This window comes from Coturnix japonica, chromosome 24 (assembly GCF_054131305.1).
Source record: "Coturnix japonica strain WE chromosome 24, WE-NBRP24, whole genome shotgun sequence".
Classification (NCBI taxonomy): domain Eukaryota; kingdom Metazoa; phylum Chordata; class Aves; order Galliformes; family Phasianidae; genus Coturnix; species Coturnix japonica.
Window position 1 is genome coordinate 3876993 of NC_140686.1, and position 20659 is coordinate 3897651.

At 50.9% G+C, this 20659-nt stretch overlaps 1 protein-coding gene and 1 long non-coding RNA gene across 3 annotated transcripts; one reads left to right on the forward strand and one right to left on the reverse strand.

Moving 5' to 3' along the window:
* Positions 1–5881: 5881 nt before the first annotated feature.
* Positions 5882–13585, reverse strand: LOC146757065 (uncharacterized). 2 transcript variants are annotated; one of them, XM_085523427.1, is made up of 9 exons: positions 12652–13585; positions 9937–10076; positions 8846–8914; positions 8633–8704; positions 8440–8541; positions 7656–7736; positions 7551–7613; positions 6885–7026; positions 5882–6699 (listed from the first exon to the last, which is right to left on the reverse strand). In XM_085523427.1, exons 2-9 carry the CDS (start codon positions 9947–9949, stop codon positions 6603–6605), a joined length of 639 nt encoding a protein of 212 aa, XP_085379553.1. In that variant the 5' UTR covers positions 9950–10076; positions 12652–13585; the 3' UTR covers positions 5882–6602. The 2 variants fall into 2 exon arrangements, with proteins under 2 accessions (XP_085379553.1, XP_085379552.1); XM_085523426.1 differs by having other exon boundaries at positions 7551–7736; positions 12652–13584.
* A 236-nt stretch (positions 13586–13821) lies between these two features.
* On the forward strand, positions 13822–14721 carry LOC146757066 (uncharacterized). The gene is made up of 2 exons (XR_014937021.1): positions 13822–14346; positions 14640–14721. It is a non-coding gene; the product is annotated as an uncharacterized LOC146757066 (long non-coding RNA).
* The last annotated feature ends 5938 nt before the right edge of the window (positions 14722–20659 follow it).

Sequence of the window (20659 nt, forward strand, 5' to 3'; positions counted from 1 at the left end):
GCTGGAGCATGACACGATGGCTGAGATGGGGACACCCACCGAACTGAGGACCCGCAATGGACCCTTGTAAGAGGCCATGCTTTTTACATTACTGTCTCAAAGTTTGCTGAAATGGACAAGTTCAGGCAAGTCCTGACCAAGGTTCCAGGACTGAGACACACAGGAACCAAGGTTCGAGAAATCCCTTTGTTTAGGAGATGGACAAGTCGGGGAGCTACCAAAGGGAGATAAGATACTGATTAATGGCCCTTAAGTGGTCTTTTGTGTTGGCCTATCTCAAGGAAGATGGCCATCTCTGAGGACTAATGTCCCTCAAGTGGTCTTCCATGTTGGCCCATCTCAAGGAAGATTGACAACTCTGAGGAAATCACAGGACTCTGACCTGAGCGGTCCCGAAATGTCTCGAAGGCTGGAAAGAAGGATAAAAAGGGCACGGACAAACCCCAAATTTGAGGTTTTTTGACACCAGATGCCTCACTATGGAAACAAGGATGTTTTCTGTCATCAGATGCCTCTCTACGCGAGCGCCTGCATGCTGAAGAAGATGCCTGCATGCTGAAGAACCTTTGTGGGCATCTAGGTATCTGACCTCAGATTCCTCCACCGTTGTCCTACTGCTGCCTATTATCTCTTCTGGGATTGCTGCTCGAGACTCTGCTCTGAGGGACCTCGCTGCCCAAGACTCCACTTCCTGAGACCTCGCTATTCTGACCATCTTCTCTGCGTTTCATCGATCTGTGGCCAGCTACTTCGCTGCTGCTCTCCCCTACGCTTATTTTGCCCCGGACCAACATTAACAACGTGCTATGGGACGCTGCTGCATTCAGGAGGTGACTATTCCCCGCTTTAACGTAATTCTTGCTCTTTTCTACCTTTTTCTATCGCCTACTTTCCCTTCCCCATCACCCTAATTTTGGCATTTGTCCCTCTCCCTTCCCCATCTCCTCAACTGTCTATTATTTCCAATAAACTGGAATCAACTGTCTATTATTTCCAATAAACTGGAATGTATTTCCAATAAACGGATCAACATTTGAATGTTCTTCTTCTTAATCTCACCCGGGCATAACATATCAAAAGAACCTTTGCCTCACTCCTAAATTGAAGCGAGACAACCCTACAGCCGGCTGCTGCAGCACTGAGGACCACAGGGCAGCTGGAGTGGGATGCGATGGGACATGGGGAGCTGTGGCTGTCTCCGCTCCCCGCTGCAGGATGGGAAGAGTGGGATGCTCTGGGATTTGTATGGAATAAAGTGGAGGTGTTTTGTAGAGGAGCAGGTTGGGATGGGGGGTGTGGGCAGCTCAGCCTCAGTGCATGGTTGGTTATGGAAGCTGGGTGTCTGCCCTCAGAATGTGGCTGTGGCAGCACTGTGGGTTATGGGGGGGAAGCACAGCTCAGCCCAATACTAGATGAACTTTCCAGTCATGTCTTCATGCCAAAGCGGTGCAGATAGCACAGGGAGTGCAAAGGGGAGGAGGAGAGCAGCAGTGTGAAATGGAGCAATGGGCAAAGAGTGTGGGGTGGGGGGAGGAGGGATGAGGAGAGGTCCCCTCATCCACCCCAACCCTGAGCACAGCACAGAGCAGAATGCAGGCAGGCTGAGCACAGAACAGCCCAACACTTTATTTCACAATAAGCAGCACAGGAAAAGCATAACAGCATAGGAAGCAGAGGGAGATGTGAGAGGTAGAGGGGATGGGGCTGTGTTCATCACCGACCCCAAATGCTCGTGTTGCCAGTTGGCCCCTTGCAGGCTGAAGCACAGCACTCAGACGGTTTGGTTACTTCCTGTGTGAAGAAGAAGAGATGGTGTCCCATAGGGCCACGTTCACATCCCAGACCTCAGCTCCCTGCAGAGTCCCAGCCCAGCCCTGGTGCAGCACCACAAGGAGCACAAGGAGCACAGGGACCCCTTCCAACCCCCAGCCCCACACCGCAGCTGTGCTCGAGTTGCTGGTTCCACCTTCCTGGCCTGTAAGGTAAGAAGAGCCATTGTCTCAGCCCAGTTTGTAGGAGGGAGGCAAGGTTCTTTGATATGCGTATACCTGGTGCGGGATTAAGAAACAACGGTTCAAACATTGGTCCGACCAGTTTATTACAAGACTTTATCAGGGAGATGGGGAAGGGGAGGACGGACGCTATTATGGTGTAGGGTGATGGGGAAGGGAATGCAGTAAAAATATGAAATAGAAGCAAGGAGTCTCTGTAGGAAGCAAGAGGGAGATATTCACCACCATGGATCCATCGAGGTTTGTAGTTCAGTCATTGGTCTTCAGTCGTGGTGGGTCGTCAGGCGTTGTTCTGTTAATGGTGACCACGATGACAATTTCCAATGGTAGCACCAACTTATTTATATGTCCAAAGTGGTCAAGTCAGCTCTCTTTGGAGTGACAGCTCGAATCCAAAGTAGTTGAGTCAGCACTCCTTGGAATGGAAGCTTCTGGCTCTGGGATCTTAGCAGAAATTCCTTTGTTCCCATCTTCTGAGCCGTGCCAGCAGATAAGAGGGAGCAGGGATACCCATCCGCATCCTGTTTTTCACAGGGCACGATGGCTTCATTACCCAGATTTCCCACACCAAGCTGGAGCTATTTAGTCCCGGGCCAGATCTTCCGCTCATAAACAGTCCTGAGCACTCTTCTGGAGGCAAACAGCTCTGAAGGAAGGTGCTTTCAAATATTCAGATACCCAAAAAGTGATATTGATTGTCACACGGTAGCACCCATTACTTGCCACTTCAATAAATCATTGAGAGTCTTCTCACAAGAAACACCTCAGGAAGCAAGCTTGGAGCCAGAAAACAAGGAAGGACTCTCACAGCCATGACCCCCAGCCCTGTTCTTGCTGTGGGGCATGGAGCAGCTTTGAGCACCAGGAAGGGGAACCCTGGGAGAAAGCGGGGACCCCAATGCTGCCCTGGCACTGGGCAGAGGTGGGGGACAGCGCTGCCCTCATCACTGACTGGGCGCCGTGTTGTAGCCTTTCTCCTTCTTCCCTGCAGACAGAGAGATGCATCAGCACAGGTTCACATCACACCCAGGCTGAGGGCTCCTGAGGGAGCCTCAAATCCCCCCACAGCCCCCACTGTCCTCCTACACCCCTCCACTTTTACCTGCATGGCGTCTGTAGATGATGAATCCAACGCCAGCCATGATGGCAATGGCCACAACGGCGACAACCACCCCCACCACATTGGGCACCACGCTGGACTGTGACTGCTCTGGGGGAAGGCAGGACTGTCAGCAGGGGAAGGGGCAGCCCAGAGCCCCCCAGCCCCACATCCCCTCACTCACCTCATGAGTAGAGGCTGGGCTGGGGCAGGCTGGCGTGCTCCACGCAGCACTGGTACTTGTCCCTGTGCGGGGCACGTACCTCCGACCGGAGCTGTTGTAGTGCACGAAGATTTCGCCATCCACGTACCCCACTTCAAAGAACCAGGGCTGCTCGGGGCCGGATTCCGTCATCCCTATTTCAAAGTACCGCATGGAGTGGAGCTCTGCGGGGTCGGAGCGCGGCGACCCCCCCTTTTTTATTAATTAGCAAGCTACTGCCTATAGAATAACAACACTACTTATATTAAGAACATAACCATTATAACTCAATCAAGACCTCGATTGACAATCCTCTAGAAGTGAAAAAAGAGACAAGTCAAACACAGATAACAACATTACTGTTAAACCTACTAAAAAGAACAAACTCGTTTGCTCTGCAACCTAAGTTTCTGCAACCTGGAAATAAATCCATGAGGGTCCCATTGTGTTCACATGTCACTAGTTAGGAAAAGTCTTCAACTTTCATATACTCTGATATATTGATTTTTAATGGCCACTAACTATTGTGCAACAAATGCTTTTAGGATGCTCATAACCATGCCTTTGAGCTAATAATTGATAATTGAACTTTATGAAGTTGCATGTCAGATAGAACCAGTTTTAGAGGACAAATGTGCTGGAGTATCACTAGGGGCATTATTACTTATTGACCCTTGAGAAACAGCAAACCATGTTGGTGGTGGATGCGACAGGTAGTGCCAGCAGGGCCTTCCCTGCTTCAAAGTGCACCTTTCCTCTCTCACCCATCACAGATTCTCTCCTGCATTCAGGGTCTGAAGGATTTCTTCCAGTTGTACACCATATCCGCATGGCCAGTGCGTGATACAGAGCCCAAGTGGAACAGCTGCCTGGAAAACAGAATAAACTATCAAATTTAGTTCTATTAGTATGCACTTTTGTCTCAAGTGATGCATGGTCATATTTTTAAAATCCCAATTAGTTGGGTGTAAGAGACGTATCCATTCTACAATACAGGGTCATCCCTTTGCCTGGGATTCCTTTCCAGGTTTTGTCTTTGCAAATTAAGAAAAGCTAATTAATAGGCTAATAACATCATGAGTGAGCAGTACTAACATACTAAAAGAGCTATTCCCATAGATTACAGCACTGATTACATCAAATCCTTTCTTTAACACACATTTGATCTATGGATAATGCCTAAAATTCTAATTCTTGAGACTGCATTGGTAACACAGAAAATCACACACTATGTCAAACCATTACTAATATTATTTATAACACCGCAAGTTACAAAGCAATTCCACTAGGAAAGAAACACACAAACACAGTTACTATAAAGGCTGGATGCTATTTTCTGCCTTGAGATGAGACCAACAACGTATTCTGGTGGTGTTAGTAACAACCGCACAAGATTAGAAGTGTCTAGTGTCATATGAGTATCCTCAGTGAAAATCCATTGAATGATTTGCTTAGAAGCTTCAGATCGTATCCCATAGTCAGTCACAGTCTTACCAGCCTGCTGTAACAATTTCCAATGATGCACTTCCCACCGAGCAGCTCCCTGCTGATCGTCTATCAGCGGGCAAGCGAGCTGAAACACAGCTTGACACGGTCCCTCCAATATCATGTCTCTAATGACTCCAGACCAACGCAAAGGTGGAGGATCGCTACGTGTGGGGGGGAATCGCATAGACAGGGGCTGTAAAGACATCGGTGAAACGCTCGAAGAGACTGATGCCTCCTTCGTACGCAGTCCTAAGTCCTGCAGCTCCTCAGTTAATGTTTTATTATGTTCCTCCAACGCTTTCTCATTCCCACCATTATCCGAGTCGCTTTCACTCTCAGGAGCTTCTTGCTGCTCTGCACACCCCTCAGCCCCCCCCCACCGCACCTTCCTCACCAGCCAAAACCGGATCTGCCAGAGACGTTGAAGAGGTCGAGGACGGGGGATTATTCGGGGCTTCTGCGGCAGCCCTGACTTGTGAGGCTGATGAGCAAACGGAGTACGAAACTCCTGGTAACAGGGAGTCAAGTTCTGACCTTGACTGAGCACTAGGTCCGGATAGAGCTTGTACCACAGCAGCAGCGAACTGCCGCTCGGCTTGCATATTCTTCAGTGTATTTATTTTGTATTCCTTATTTTTGGAGATAACAAAGTCCCACATATGGTCGACTATTTCTCGACATTCGGCTACAGTGAACATCAGTGCCACCTCCTGAAGGTGTCCATTCATATGAGCCCATTTTACCAGCTCGGATATGCATTTAGGAGATACCTGCTCCCCTCTCTTAGAGAGAATACATTTGAGCAGTTCCTCCACAGCTTCCCACAACATCGTGGATGGCAGAGAACGGGATGGTACCCCGATGAGAGGTGAGTGCCAACCCCCCCCCCAGTTCTTTATTGCCCCCGCACCGCGCTGTTAGAGAGGGGAGGTTCTTTGTTCCTTCTCTCCCTGGGTTTGTTCCCGCTGTCACCGAGTGAGCTCTAGAGAGAACTCCGTGACACAAACTCATTGCAAAGTCTAAGCTAGAAGAAGCGTCACCTCAGTGTATCCCAGAAAAAGAACAGCGTTGAGATTTTAATTGGTTTTGGTTTTTTGTTTTATTGAGGGTGGGTTGTTTTTTGTTGTTTTTTTAGGGTTTTTTGGGGGTTTTTTGGTCTTTTTTTGGGAGGGGGGGGTAGGGGGGTGCGAGGGGAAGGGAGAGGGAGGGGACAGTTGTTTGGTTGTTTTTCATATACAATAAAGCTATGCAGTTCCGCTGTCAGTCGCCTCAGAGAGTTCCCGAAGGAGCTCAACCACATTCTGCTCAACATCGAGTTGTTCCATTGAGTGGAACAATGGTAGTCTTGCAGATGGAGCAATGCAGGAATTCTGACAGGATCTCCAGGTGTATCCAGTTCATCATCTGAAAGCTCCGCAACCAAATTGGAAGGGACCAGTCCTCTTGTGCCATCTGTCAGCTCTCCCTGAAACCAGCCATTCTCACCCACATCTCCAAAGACATTACGCATTGTCCGGCAGTCAGAGGAAGCTCGTTTTCTGGGTCCTCATTAGGACCCTCAACAGGAATGTAGCTGTGTCGAGCTAAGAATCTTCAAACTGCTGGTGATACCTGTCCTGGAGAATGCAGGATGAAGGACAAAAGCTCTGCTCTCACATTCAGGGCCATCCTCTGACAGAAGGCAGCACTCAGGACTGTTCCCAAGGATCTCTTTCATGGCTTTGAGTTCAAGCTCCAGGTCTTCCAGATGACCTTGAAGACTTCTGGCCTCTTCAATGGCAGAATGGAAGGACTGGAGCTATTACGGAGACTCTTGTTTGACTGGGTCAGAGTCTGTCTCGTTGCCTTCCCCAGCTCCATCTGCTGCTTCTGCTGCTCTCTTTTCCCTCTTGCGCGCTCTGTGAGAATGAGTTTCAGAAAGCACTACTCACTGACAGGAAATAAGGGGAAACTTGAAAGACTTTGCAACCTGAGTCCTGGCAGTGTACTGCCAGCGGCTGATTTGGCCGTCCAGGATCCTGGCACCACAAATGCTTCATTGCCAAATGCAGCAATAAGGTGTTCTGGGGAAAGGCCAACTCACAGGTAGTTTTTGAGCACCCATATCACAGTACCAACGGCCAGCACCAGCGCAGGCAGCAGCATCGCTGAGACCGTCACCGGAATGCGGCGCTTCCGCACAGATCTGTGAGCAGCAGCCTCTGTGCTTTTGCCTGTGTTCATCCCTGGAAGAAATGAGACAATGTCCCACGTTACCTTCAGCTGCGCTACAGATAATCTCTCAGTGTGCTTCATGGACCCAAGAGGTCATTTTGTCAGTGGGTGCCTCCGTCTCTGGTGCCGAAGCACCGGAGGACAAGAAGGATTGCTTCCACCTCTCGTTGGGTACGAAGAGGCTGCACAGGCACTACCCGTGTCCTCCTCTGGGCCGAGAGCTGGGGCTGTACTCTGGGGTCTGGGCTTGGTCTGTGGGGAGAGCTACAGAGCAGAATCCCTCATGCTTTTCCCGGCATGCGTGTCCTGAGCTCTCCTGTGGGACGCCCCCCAGGCTGAAGGTCAGGCTTCAGCCAGCACAGGGCACAGCCAGAGCCAGCCCAGGGGAGAAACACTCCTGCTTCTTTTACATGTGCTCTATGCTCACACGCTCAGGTCTGGCTGCTGACCTGGTGTGCAAGAGCTGGCAGCAAGAGCCTGCAGGCACGCAGTGACTCTGGTTTGTGACACCGTATGATCATGGGACAGAAATTACCTGGCATGCTGGTTGGTGCTGCCTGCATTCCTCTGTCCGGGATGGGCAGTGTGGGATATCCACCTTCCTGGAGTGCATCCGGGACCGGCAGTGTGGGATATCCACCTTCCTGGAGTGCATCCGGGACCGGCAGTGTGGGATATCCACCTTCCTGGAGTGCATCCCGCTCACTTTGTTGGTCCGTTCCTTTAGAAAGAAAGCAGGGCAGTAGGAGTGGGATGTCACGTGCCCTCATCAAAAACTGAGCTTCTCCAATCCCGAGCTCAGGAGAAGTCCAGGCCCCCCACCCCCAAGTACACTGTGAGCCCCTCTGTTACCCAAAGGCATTTGGGCCCTCCCAGCTATTGGACAATGCTGACTCCCTCACACCTCTTGAGGAATCAGCTCCTGTGCAAGGCCCTCACATTCTGTGCTGTCACCAGCCCATCACAGCCAGGTAGCTGCAGGCTGAAATCCAAGCTCTAACACACAGTCCAAGCCTTCAGAATTAGCATCTCCACCTCATTTCCAGCATTAGCAAAGGCAGCCAACCCTGCTCGGGATGCTCCTCCTGCCTTGAACTTGCTCAGCTGCACGGAGGGCTTTGGATGAACAGAAGCACAGCGCTTGCCACTTGCTGCCATCTGGGTGCCAACGACTGCACAAAGCAGCTCTGACAAGTAATGGTTGTGCTGGGGGAGCAGCTGCCTCTGGGTCTTGGCTGGATGCAGACCATCTGGCAGCAGACCAGCTCTGGTGCTTGACAGCACCTGCAAGGTGATACATGGAACACGGCTGCAGCACGGCTCTGACCCATTCCTTCCTGCTGTGCAGGCTACAGCCTGCCCACACCTGCATATCACACCTCAGCTTCCCAGGTCCCACAGTGAACAGACTGAAGTATACCCACCACGCTCTGCCTTCTCCATTTCCTTCAGCAGTCGCTTCAGGAGACGGGATGAGCCCTGAGAGTATTTTCCTCGTTTGTATTCATCCTCTTCTCTTTCCGGACCTTAACAGAATGTATGAAGTTAAATATCATGTGCATGAAGTTTTGAAGATCAGCGGCGAGTCAGCCAAGTCAGTGAAGACAGAGTACTCACTGCTGGGATTCCAGCTGGGCTCCAGCACAGGAGGAAACCGATGACCGGGCAGGGCCCACACTGGGGGCACTTCTGCAACCAAAGACCCATGAAAAGTTTCAGTCACACACTACAGCATCAACTGAGTAGCAGAGCGTACAGGGGACTGTGCCATGAAATGGCACTGAAACGGGCAGCAAAAGCTCTCTAAAGAATTTCAAAGCTATGACGTACCTGCGCGATCCGACAGAGTTTCAGTTCCAGATCTCAGAGAGGAAGCTGGATCAACTCCTCTAGTCAAATCTGCAAATGAACACAGGACAAAGCAACTGCTACTGAGCATCCCTTCAGCCACAAGGTCGCAGGATGCAATTAAAGCCAGGGATTCCTTCACAACACTATTCTCTCCCTTCCGCACAGGGAAACAAGGGGCCTGGGAGAGCAGGAAGGATGCAGATAAGGAGTGAGACCTCACGGAAGTCATCAGGCAAGGAGGAGAATAGATGTTGTAAATACCAGAAGAGGAGTTGCATCCCCCTGATAAGAACAAGAGGGGGTCTGCATGCTAAACAACTATTGAATATGTATCAGAATTCCGAGAAATCATTGACTATGTATGAGATGTACCTATATCTGTGTCACGATTTTACAAGTCCATGTGCAAGTTTGGTGGAGCTATCCCCCTTGCACCCAGCACTGGAATAAACATACCTGCTTTATAACCCATCTATGTGTTATAGAGTTTGATTCCGCAAGTCACTTACACCCCATATTTTCCCTAACAGCCACACTGGGTTATCTGGATTCGTTACATTTATCCATTGTTGCTGGCAGATGTTTCTCTCTCTCTCTCTGTCTTTAATCCCCACACAGCCCATCTTCCCAACTGTGGGTTTCGGTTAGGAGGTATGCACCCATAGGGTCCATGCCCTACTTGTAGATATTTATCCTGCCCAGCCCCAGGTGCCCAATTTGAGGCAATAGTTGCACATCCCTAATAGGCACAGTAATATGAGCCTGGGTGGTTACAGTATCCCCTCCCTAGGTTTGAGCTTAGGCAAAAATAGTAACCCTTTTGGTTTAGACTGGGCTGTATAGGTACCAGGTCACACAGGGATGTAAGGAAGCTTGGTGTGGGTGGCGTTGTGCTGCTATACAAAATGTGATCACTGTGAGAATCCCCAAGTACCAATGGATACCCCTAAGGCCCATCTTTCCCCACAATTCACTCCTCTGCCTCACTCGTCAACTGGGTTGCAACCAGCTACGAGGGGTTTTTTTAGTTCTTCTCAGCAGCAGTAGTGTTCTTCAGGGGAAGCCTTTACCTGGAATACCCATTGGGCTTGTCGCATTGTGAGTTTCAGGTCGTCACTCCCGGGAGCTACCTCCCACTTCTCGTCACCGGTGGGTCCTTTAACACGGCTGGCATGAGTCCATCCTCTCTCTGCGGTTCGAATAGCTGTTTCTGCAGTAAATAAAACAACATAGGGACCTTCCCCTTGTGGTGTTAGTGTAGCTTCTTTCCAAGTTTTTATTAGGACCCCATCCCCCGGCTGTATCCTATGGATTGCTATCTCCAATGGGGACTGCTGTGCAATCAGATTCTTCTTGTAGTTCCTTGCACCCACTCATTAATTGTATAAGATATTAATTGATCATCTTGTAAATGGGGGTGACCAAGAGGTATTTCAAGATTATAGGGCATACCATACAGCATTTCAAAAGGTGAAATTCCCAGATCAGTTCTGGGCTTCACACATATATTTAACAGAGCTAACAGCAAGCATTTTATCCAAGATGTCTTAGTTCCTATCATTAATTTTCTAAGTTGTTTTTTAATTTCCCCATTCATTCGTTCTACTTTACCAGAGCTCTGAGGGTGCCAAGGAGTATGATATTCCCATTTAATCCTTAGAATTTTCATTGCGTCACGTGTAACCTTTGACACAAAATGAGCTCCCCTGTCAGAATCTATTGCTTCTCTAATTCCATATCGAGGAATTATATTTTCTAATAGTACCTTCACTACTGTTTGTGCTGTAGCCCTTGCCGTAGGGAATGCCTCAACATAGTTTGTAAGATGGTCTACAATCACTAATAAATATTTATATCTCCCAGTTTTAGGGAGTTCAGTAAAGTCCAACTGGATCCTTGCGAAGGGTCGATAAGCCAATTCTCGCCCTCCTGGGATTCTTTTTCTCATATTCTTTGCATTCACCCTCCAGCAAGTCATATGTCCATTAACAATCCCCTTTGCTATGTTATATACCCCTGTACACATAGAATTATTGGCAAACTGATCCACTAAGGCCTGAGTACCCCAATGTAACGTGGAACCTCCGTAACACCCTGATAGCTACTGATTTTGGGGTTTCCCTTCGTAACACGGCGCCTGGTGGCCGCTGTGCTCGGGAGAATAAAAGCAGCTCGGACCGCCCCGCCCGCACGGGACCCAAGCCGCCCGGCGACCCATCAGGACGGCCTGGACCCGGAAGCGGACCGGACCGGCGGCGGACCGGCGCCGCGGGGAGAGTGCGGGTAAAGGATAGAGGGGAAGGTCGGGTCTGTGCTCCCGGCCCCCTGGCAGACGGGGCCGTGGGTTCAGGTGGGGTTATGTAGGGCGGTGGTGACACTGGGACTTCTAAATCCCTTCTCCTCCCGCCCTCCTTTTTCTTTTAGGTGATATAAATGCCTCCTCGGCTCTGAGGCTATCCAGAGGTGGGCAGACTCACTTTCCTCTGAACTAAAAGACTCCTTAGCATTTACACAGAGGATAAGGGCCTGACATACCCAGTCCTTAGAGGAGCCAAAAAGGGGCCAACATACACTCTCCCCTTTTATGGCCTTATTGCCCCATACTTCTACACAATAATGAATCATTTTAACTTTACTTTTTCCCCGCCTAGAAGGGGAATCATTCCAATTCTTAATCATGAGTCCCAATGGACTGTCTGGGGAATACAGGGTATACCTATAACCTCACCACTAGTTCCCCCACCCATGGGACCAGAAGGCTTACTCTTCTTCTGTCCCATCTTCCTGCAGCACCTTCACACACACACACACACACACACTCACGCACACACACACGCACATACATACGCACGCACACACACACACACGCACACACGCGCACACACACTCACGCACGCACACACACGCACGCACACACACTCACGAACACACATACACGCACGCACGCACACACACGCACGCACATACACACACGCACACACACACACTCACGCACACACACACGCACATACATACGCACGCACACACACACACGCACACGCACGCACACACAAGCACACACACACACTCACGCACGCACACACACGCACGCACACACACTCACGCACACACTCACGAACACACATACACGCACACATATACATGCACACACACACGCACACACGCGCACACACACTCACGCACACACACACGCACATACATACGCACGCACACACACACACGCACACACGCGCACACACACTCACGCACGCACACACACGCACGCACACACACTCACGAACACACATACACGCACGCACGCACACACACGCATGCACGCACACACACGCACACACACACACACGCACACACACACATGCACGCACACACACGCACGCACGCACACACACGCACACACACATGCACACGCACACACACGCTCACACACACGCACACACACACACGCACACACACACACACACACGCACACACGCACACACACACACGCACACACACACACGCACACACACACGCTCACACACACGCACACACGCACTCACACGCACACACGCACACACACACACACGCACGCACGCACACATGCACGCACGCACACACACACACACACACGCTCACACACACACGCTCACACACACGCTTCCCCCTTTTCGTGGCCCGGTCCCTCGCGGGATGTGGGAACCGCACTACCGACGGGTCCGCACTCGCTTCGCCCGCAATTGGACGTCTCAGTCGTTGTGCCCCGGGGAACCCAACCCAACCGAACGGCTTCACCGGCCTATACTTACCCACCCCGTGGGTCTTCGTTCGGCCTTCGTGCACAGAGATTACTAGGGGTTAACCGGTTTGCTTATGCCCTTATTTTAGGTTCGTCGGTGAAGGGTTTGAGGAGCAGTTTCCCCGTCGCCAGGTGCCTTCGTTCCCCGTCCCGAGCTCGTCCAATCCGGAGCCGGTGGGGGCGGAGCGGCGTAACCAGGAGCGGGGAGGGCAGGAGCCGCGAAAAAAAAAGCGAGAAAGCGGGAGCCGAGGGGCGGTTACAAAACCCGGCAGCCCGCTCGACCCCGGTCCCGCACAGCCCCCACCCCCAGCAACATCCCCCCAAACATTGACAAACTGTGACACCCCACACAATGAACAAACGTTTACAAACTGTGACACCCCACACAATGAACAAACGTTTACAAACTTCTTACAATGGGACCCCAAAGGGGCCCATCAGCCCCCGCCGGGCCCCCCCGTGCCCCCATGAGGTGCCCCCCACCCAACGCTCCCCCGGTGCCAGCCCCACCCCACAGCAGCACCACCGACCCCACACGGCAGCAGCCCCAGACGCCGCCGCCCCACAGGGCAGACGAGGAGGGTCCAATGGGGGGCGATAAAGGGGGGGTCGGGGGATAAAGGAGGTGGGGGACAGGGCTGGGGGGGGAATGGAGCACGGACGGCAACGGGAGCACGGCCCTATAGGGGAGCATGGACGGCTATGGAAGCATGGCCCTATAAGGGATCACAGCCCTATATGGGATCAGGGCCCCCTATGGGATCAGAGCCCTATAAGGGATCACGGCCCTATATGGGAGCCGTGGTGCGACTCCATGGGGCTGCCGGCCCTGCTGAGGGCTCTGCTGCGGGAACGGAACCATAGGACTGGACTGAACGGAACGGACCAAACTGGGACAGGACAGAACGAAACGGACCGAGCCGGGTCGGGACAGAACCGAGCGGACCAAACCGGGACGGCAGGTATGGGAATGGGGGGGGGGGCAACGGCAGGGGGGGGCAATGTGACCGGGGGGTCACCTGGGGTCAGTGTCACTGGGGTCGCCATCATGGGGGTGTCACCGTATTGGGGGGGGTCACCTGGGGTCACCATTACTGGGGTCACTGTCATGGGGGGGGGGAGGGGTCGCCATAATGGGGGGGTCAACATAATGGGGGTCAACTGGGGTCATTGCCACTGGGGTCACCATATTGGGGGGGGTGTCCCCATCCCTGGTCGCCATTTGCCATGTTCCACCATGTCTGTGTGTGTCCCCAGGTGTGTCGGTGTCACCACGGCTCAGCACAGCATCAGCAGGACCTCCCTTATCAGCAGGACCCCCCCCATCCCCCCATCCCCCCTTATCACCATGTCCCCCCCATCACCACCAAGGCCCTCCTTCTCACTATCACGACCCACTATCGCACCACCACAGCGCCCCCTGTCGGCCCGCCCCCCCTTATCAGCCCGCCGCCGTTTCCCGTCCCCGTTCTGCCCGTTCTGCCGCCGTAACGGGGAGTCCCGCGCGGTGTGGAGCAGCCACGCTCTGAAGGACGCGCGTGGCCGCGTGCTGTGCCCCATCCTGCGGCGCTACGTGTGTCCGCAGTGCGGCGCCACGCGGGACAACGCGCACACCAAGAGGTTCTGCCCGCTCACCCCGGCGTCATATCGCTCTGTGTATGCACCGAGAGCACGGGGACACGGGGACGGCGGTGACTGATAGCAGGTAATGGGGTATGGGGTTATAGGGGCTATTAGGTGATGGGGTTGTGGGTTATGGGGTTATGGGGTTATTTATGGGGTTATGGGGTTATTTATGGGGTTATAGGGGTATGGGGTTATTGGGGTTTGGGGTTGTGGGGTTATGGGGGTTATAAGGGGTTATGGGCTATAGGGGTTATGGGGTTGGCCCCCACATATTGTACTGTGTGTGTCGGGGCAGTTGTGGTGGTGATGATGTTAATTAAGGCCGTAATTACTAATTACTATTACTAATAATGCACTCTGTGTCATCCCCAGGCTGTGCTGAGCGCAATGTGGGACAGAAGGCAGCAGCTGGGCACCAACTGTGCACCATCATTAGTGCACTATCACTTGTGCACCATCATTTGTACACCATCAGCTTTGCACCACCGCTCGTGCACCATCATCTTTACACCATCACTTTACACCACTTTACACCTTCAGTTGTGCACCACCACTTTGCACCATCACTTGTGCACCATCAGCTTTACACCCCCACTTTACACCCCCACTCTGCACCAGGAGCAGAGCTCAGCAGCTGTTCCCTGTTGTGTTGTTGTGTTATTGTGTAGTTGTGTTGTTCCAGCCCTGCTCACACTCGTGTGTTTATTGCACCATTATGGGCTTTTTTCCCCCAATAAAGCCCCACTCACAGCTGCAGCTTCATCCTGGCTCGTCCCCCTCCATCTTCCTCCTCCTCCTCCTCCTGCTGTTGTTCACCCCCCGGCTCCGCTCACGACGCAGCCGCAGCAGCGACTCCAGGGCACGATGGGCGCTCATCACACTGCGGCTGTAGGATAATGGGACCCCATAGGGGATAATGAGACCCCATAGAGACCAATGAGACCCCATAGGGAACAATGAGACCCCACAGAGACCAATGAGACCCCATAGGGGGCAATGAGAGTCCCCATAAGGGACAGTGAGACCCCATAGGGGATAGTGAGACCCCTATAGGGCACGATGGGCGCTCATCACACGGCGGCTGCAGGGACAATGAGACCCCATAGAGACCAATGAGACCCCATAGGGGATAATGAGAGCCCATAGGGGATAGTGAGACCCCACAGGGGACAGTGAGACCACACAGGGGACAGTGAGACCCCATAGGGGACAGCGAGACCCCATAAGTGCCAATGGTACCCTAACCCTAACCCCCCCCCAGCACTCACTTGAGGTTGGACAGCTCGAGGATCAGCCCCCCCAGCACCGCAGACGCACCCTCACGTGGTGCCACCTCATTCCTGGGGGTCAAAGGGGGTGAAAATGGCACCAATCCGGGGCTTTTTAAGCCCAAAATGAGCTCTGGGTTCTGGTGGGGGGGGGGGGGTCCGACCTGGGGGTGCAGCTGGGTGAGGCCGGGTCCCCATCGGCGTCCACAGGGCACAGAGGGGCTGCAGGCTGGGAGGGGGTGGGGGGCTGGGGGGGAAATGGGGTGAAATGGGGGCAACTGGGGCAACAGGGGATGAACTGGGGGGAACTGGGATGAACTGGGGTGAATTTGGTCCAAAACACCAGAATAATTCTGCTCCCTCCCACCCCCACATCGTCATTAAGTTACCTTAAAGGATTCAAGTCAAAAACAAAGGCATACACCAAAAAAACTCAAGAGCTGGCAGAACTCCAAGCTAGACATAGGGGCTACCCAAGAAATGGGAGCACTGAAGAAGCTTCCAGCTGCACCCAACGCTGAGCATGGCCAAGGGAGGAGGAAGGAAGGAGCTTGAGGTTGAAGCCTTCAGAGCGTCACTGAATCAGGAGATCAATTGCCAGGCACTGCAGCACACAGATGGACGTCCTTCTGGGCTGTCACAGAACTGCTTTGTCCTCTTGCTGCTGAAAGGAGCCAACCAGGAGCAGGGAATGGATGCACAGGACCTCAACTCTGACCAGCAGGAAAACTCAGGACAGTGGAATGCAGTCTGCCAATCTTTTACCAGTTCAGCTGTAGCAGTGAATGAGACTGAAGGACAGAGGCACACGCTGAGGACCACAGCTCTGCAAACTGCCTCCTGCTCAGAAGCATGCAGAACAAACCCTGTCAGCTCTCCCCACAGCTAAGAGCACCATGGACCTGACGTCTGTCTGATACCCTCCTTTCATCCTTCTGAATATTAAAAGTAGGCTTTATCCCTTACTTTAACCCATCCACATGATTCCTCTATCAACAATGTGGCTTTAACCAGTGGTTGAAAAGATGCACATACAGGCACTTAAACTCCATGCTGTGGCCTCATCTTGCTCTAATGAAGTAAACAAAGGAGTTTACCTACCTAATCTGAAAGGCACATGAAGATACGAGGTAGGAACAAGATCATGGAAATAGCTGAGTCTATTCAGCAACCCTATGTTCTATTGTGTTTTTACAACAAATTGCTTTGGAGTTAATTGGCAGCCCACAGTTAATATTCTTAAGTACAAATGGAAGTGATTACAGACAGGTTCCTTATTTTAACAGCTATACTTACCTGGTAAACCCATAGAAGCAGCCTAAGTGAATAGAGTAACTAGTAAAGAACCGGGAAAAGCAACCACACTCACCATCATCACCTTTGTCATCATCTGCAGCTTTGATTAAAACGGGAGGATGTGTAGAGCTTGGGACACTCTCTTTGTTTTCCATTTGCATCACTTCCATCAACTGTGGAGAGGGATCGGACTGCACGGAAAGCTTGCTCTGCTGCACTGTTATCTGAGCTGCATTCGGATCGTCACCTGCAGACTCTGGTGGACTTGGCAGCGTAGCTACAGGAAGAAAAGGATCAATTTAAAACTTTGATCCTAACCTTACAACCACTGCACAAAGATGGCAGGCAAGGATGAAAACCCACACAGATAAATGCTGAGTCTCCACTTGCCCATCCAAATGGCTTCTCTGTGAACAAAGAAATCCCCCCCTACACAACATTCATCTCCCTGACACCCAGAAAAAGCTTAATTGCAGGAACACAACCAGCAAGGCAAAGGCCACAGGAGCAGAGAGAAGCTGAGCATGCAAGAAAAAACTGAGTATCAGAAGCGCACAAAGTTCAGCTGTGCACCTATCTATCAGCTCACAAGTGAAGGTTATCTGGCGTTCTTTATGACACTATACCCACCTGTGAGTAATAGAGTTAATCTTTCATTCCTAAAAAAGACAAACTCACTTTGGCTTGGTGGAAAGAAAACCCCATTGAGATAACGTCCCTTGGTGTGATGGAAGGCACAGTTGGATTTCTGGCAGCCTCCTGGCTGGTTCTCCCAGTAGCAGGAAATCATGCTGCGAAATTTCTGCAGACGGAAAGGAAGAAAAGCTGATGGTAATGTGGACCTAAGATCTGCAAAGGGAGACTGAGCTCCAGATGGTGCCAGTGAGCAGACTGCCACAAAGCAGCACTCAAACACCACTCTGAAGCGTGCGCAGGCTGGGAGCACCAGGCTCAATGAGCTTTTCTAGCATTCTGTGGGTGAGGACACCAGTTTAGAAGGGGTTAAACTAACACACCTTGCAGAATGCTTGTCTGAATGATGTGGTTCTTTAGCAACTGTTGAGAGAACACTGTTGGTATCTACTACATTAATATTCTGCTATGATATACCATTGCCATTGAGCTCTCTTCCCTCTGCTTCCTCCCAGCCCCCTCTTAACAATAGGAACCATCATCATTTCAAAGCAAATGAACCTAATCTGCAAAAGCACATCAGCCCACCTAAAGAAATGAGAAGTGGGTTTGGTGATAAACTCTGAGGAGCCAACACTCACACTGATCTCCATGTGCCTGAACCTGCAGTCATTCCTGAAGCAGCGGCCCTCCTTCCACAGCCTGCAGGTGGTTTCATTGCCCAAAGCAGCTTCACAGTGCCTGAAGGGACAGTTGTCTCCCTGTAACCCAATGGAAACCAAGAGAGGAAAATGAACTAGTGCAACCTGAGAACTGGCCGTGCTTTGAGCTCATTTTTAGCTAGTTGCTCTTTTGCACAATGCAATTAGTTATGAAGTTTGCTGAAGATCAGTAATACTTCTAAGTATTCCACCCCGTCCTCTTGACTTCAGAACTGAAAGAAGGAGAAATGAAGGAAAAAACCCAAGCAGGCCTTTTTACAAGTGGAATAGAAGTAGAAATAGCAATCGTCTCCTTTCTTCGACATGCTCGACGAGTGCACAGAAGCAGTTCTGGTCTCGAGGATCTCTGTGCAGCTCTTCCTGTGCTTCTCAAAGAGCTGGCTCGTACTTCCTTGGACTGAAAGTCTTCTACTGTCTTGATCAGTGAAATCTTCTTTTGAAAAGGAACCCTAAGCAAAACACCGACAAGCAGAAAAGAATGAGGAATGCCCACCCATCTTCCCAGCTTTCTTCTGTTCATTCAATCAGTCTCTCAGGAGCAGTTGTTTCAAAACATTGCCCTCCTCAACACTGGTCAAACTCTAGTAACATCACCCTGACTCAGCACGGAGTCCCTGGGCTGCACGGCTGCAAGCCCTCCAATGGAGCCCCTCCTTCAACACCACGAGTGACAGCAGTGAGTAACCCCAACACATTTGTCTGACCGCTGCAGGTCTTCAAGCTCAACCACCTGGACAACCTCAGCAAAGACAGCGATCTTCCAAGCCTTGCAGTTCACTTCTCCTGTAGGCTGAACCAACACTGAATCCGTCAATTAAGAATAACGGGGTAGGAAGAATTTTCCTCCTCACTTTGCCAATGTCAAATTCTGTAAGTTGGAATTTCTGGTCTTCAAGGATTCTTCACCTATGAAGAAAACACTAAAACCTTCCCCTGTCTTTGTTACCTGTACAGCAAAAGCATGCCAGTGCGTATCAATACACAAATCCACACACATGTGCCTGAATACTGTAACTCAGCACTGCATGGAGCTGCAGCACGTTCTGCTCAGCCACAACAAGGGTTTGGGTTGTTTTTTTTTTTTTTCTTTTCTGATGTAAAAATCAAATATTTTGGTATTTTAGGTTTGTTTTGTTGCTTTTTTTTTAAGGTATCAAATGCAGTAAAACCTACAACCAGGACAGACAGAAGATCAAATTCAAGTGATTCGGAACTCTTTCATTAAAGTGCCACACTTTCCTGTGCTAAGTATTTCCGACAGTCAGTAAGGAAAGGCTGGAACCATTTACTCACACAAACACTAGTGAATTTTCCAGGAAATATTTTTAGGGTGGCAGGGAATTTCCCCAAATCTAAACTAAAGAGAGGAGAAGTCGGGTTCTCAAGTTAGTTGCTGGATTGACTGCATGACAATGGGAACAAAAACAGCACTTAAGGACAAAGTTTCCTTCCCTCCTCCAATACTGATAGAAATGCTGCCTTTTACCTTTAGTACCTTCACAACAGATTGGCAGATTCCTACGTTCCTAAAGACCTCAATGCTGCTCAGCACAGACGCCGGGCACCAACTGTCACTGGACTCTGCACCGTGGAACACGCACACAGCTCAGCACTTCTGTTCTCCTCACAATTGGAAGGGTTTTAGAATCGGGAGCATGAAGCGGACTAGAAATACCTCACATCCCTCTGCTCCTTACAAGCCCTTCCATTTTAAAACAAGATAACCCCAGACACATCTGTTAGCACAGCAGCCCAAATGCTAACCAGAACACACAGTGTGTAACACTGAAAGTACCAGTTTAATGCGATGCCACAAACCCTATATAGTGGTACAGGTGACCGCCCCTATCAGATACCCGTGACCTCCCTTACTCCAGCCGTGGTGCAAGCAGGCACCACCTGCCCAATACCCAACATCTCCCCCCTCTTTATCATCTGCAGCCCCTGTAAAGGTTCTCCTAGGTACTCCCTGTTACCCCAAAGGTGATTTCGCTCATTAAAGGATATTCTGGAAACGAATCAAACATTAAACATATGCGGAAATCCATGAAGCTGTCATAATAACATACCAAAGAGATGCAGCTGCAGTGACTACAAACCTGAAAAGACATAACAGCTATCTGCCTAACAGTTTTGAAATGCTGTATGGCAACACTTAAAGAGAACTTGAAGAGAACAGTGCATTCAAGTTCAAGAAAACAGCACAGTACACAATGGAGTTACAACTTCTCCAGGTTCAATGTAACACTATTGTACAAAATCTTCATGGCATTCCAGTTCTGTCCAGTGTGCATTATAATGTCACACTCCATAACCAAATAACAAGACAAAAACATATTGGCTGTGACGAATCATTCTGAATGTCCACCACTGGGGGATTATCCAGGAACAAGGTCTCCCCCGCTCACGAACTATCAGTCCGGCATGAAGGCTGGATTCCCAGTTCGGACCTTCAGGCACATTGGAGCAACGC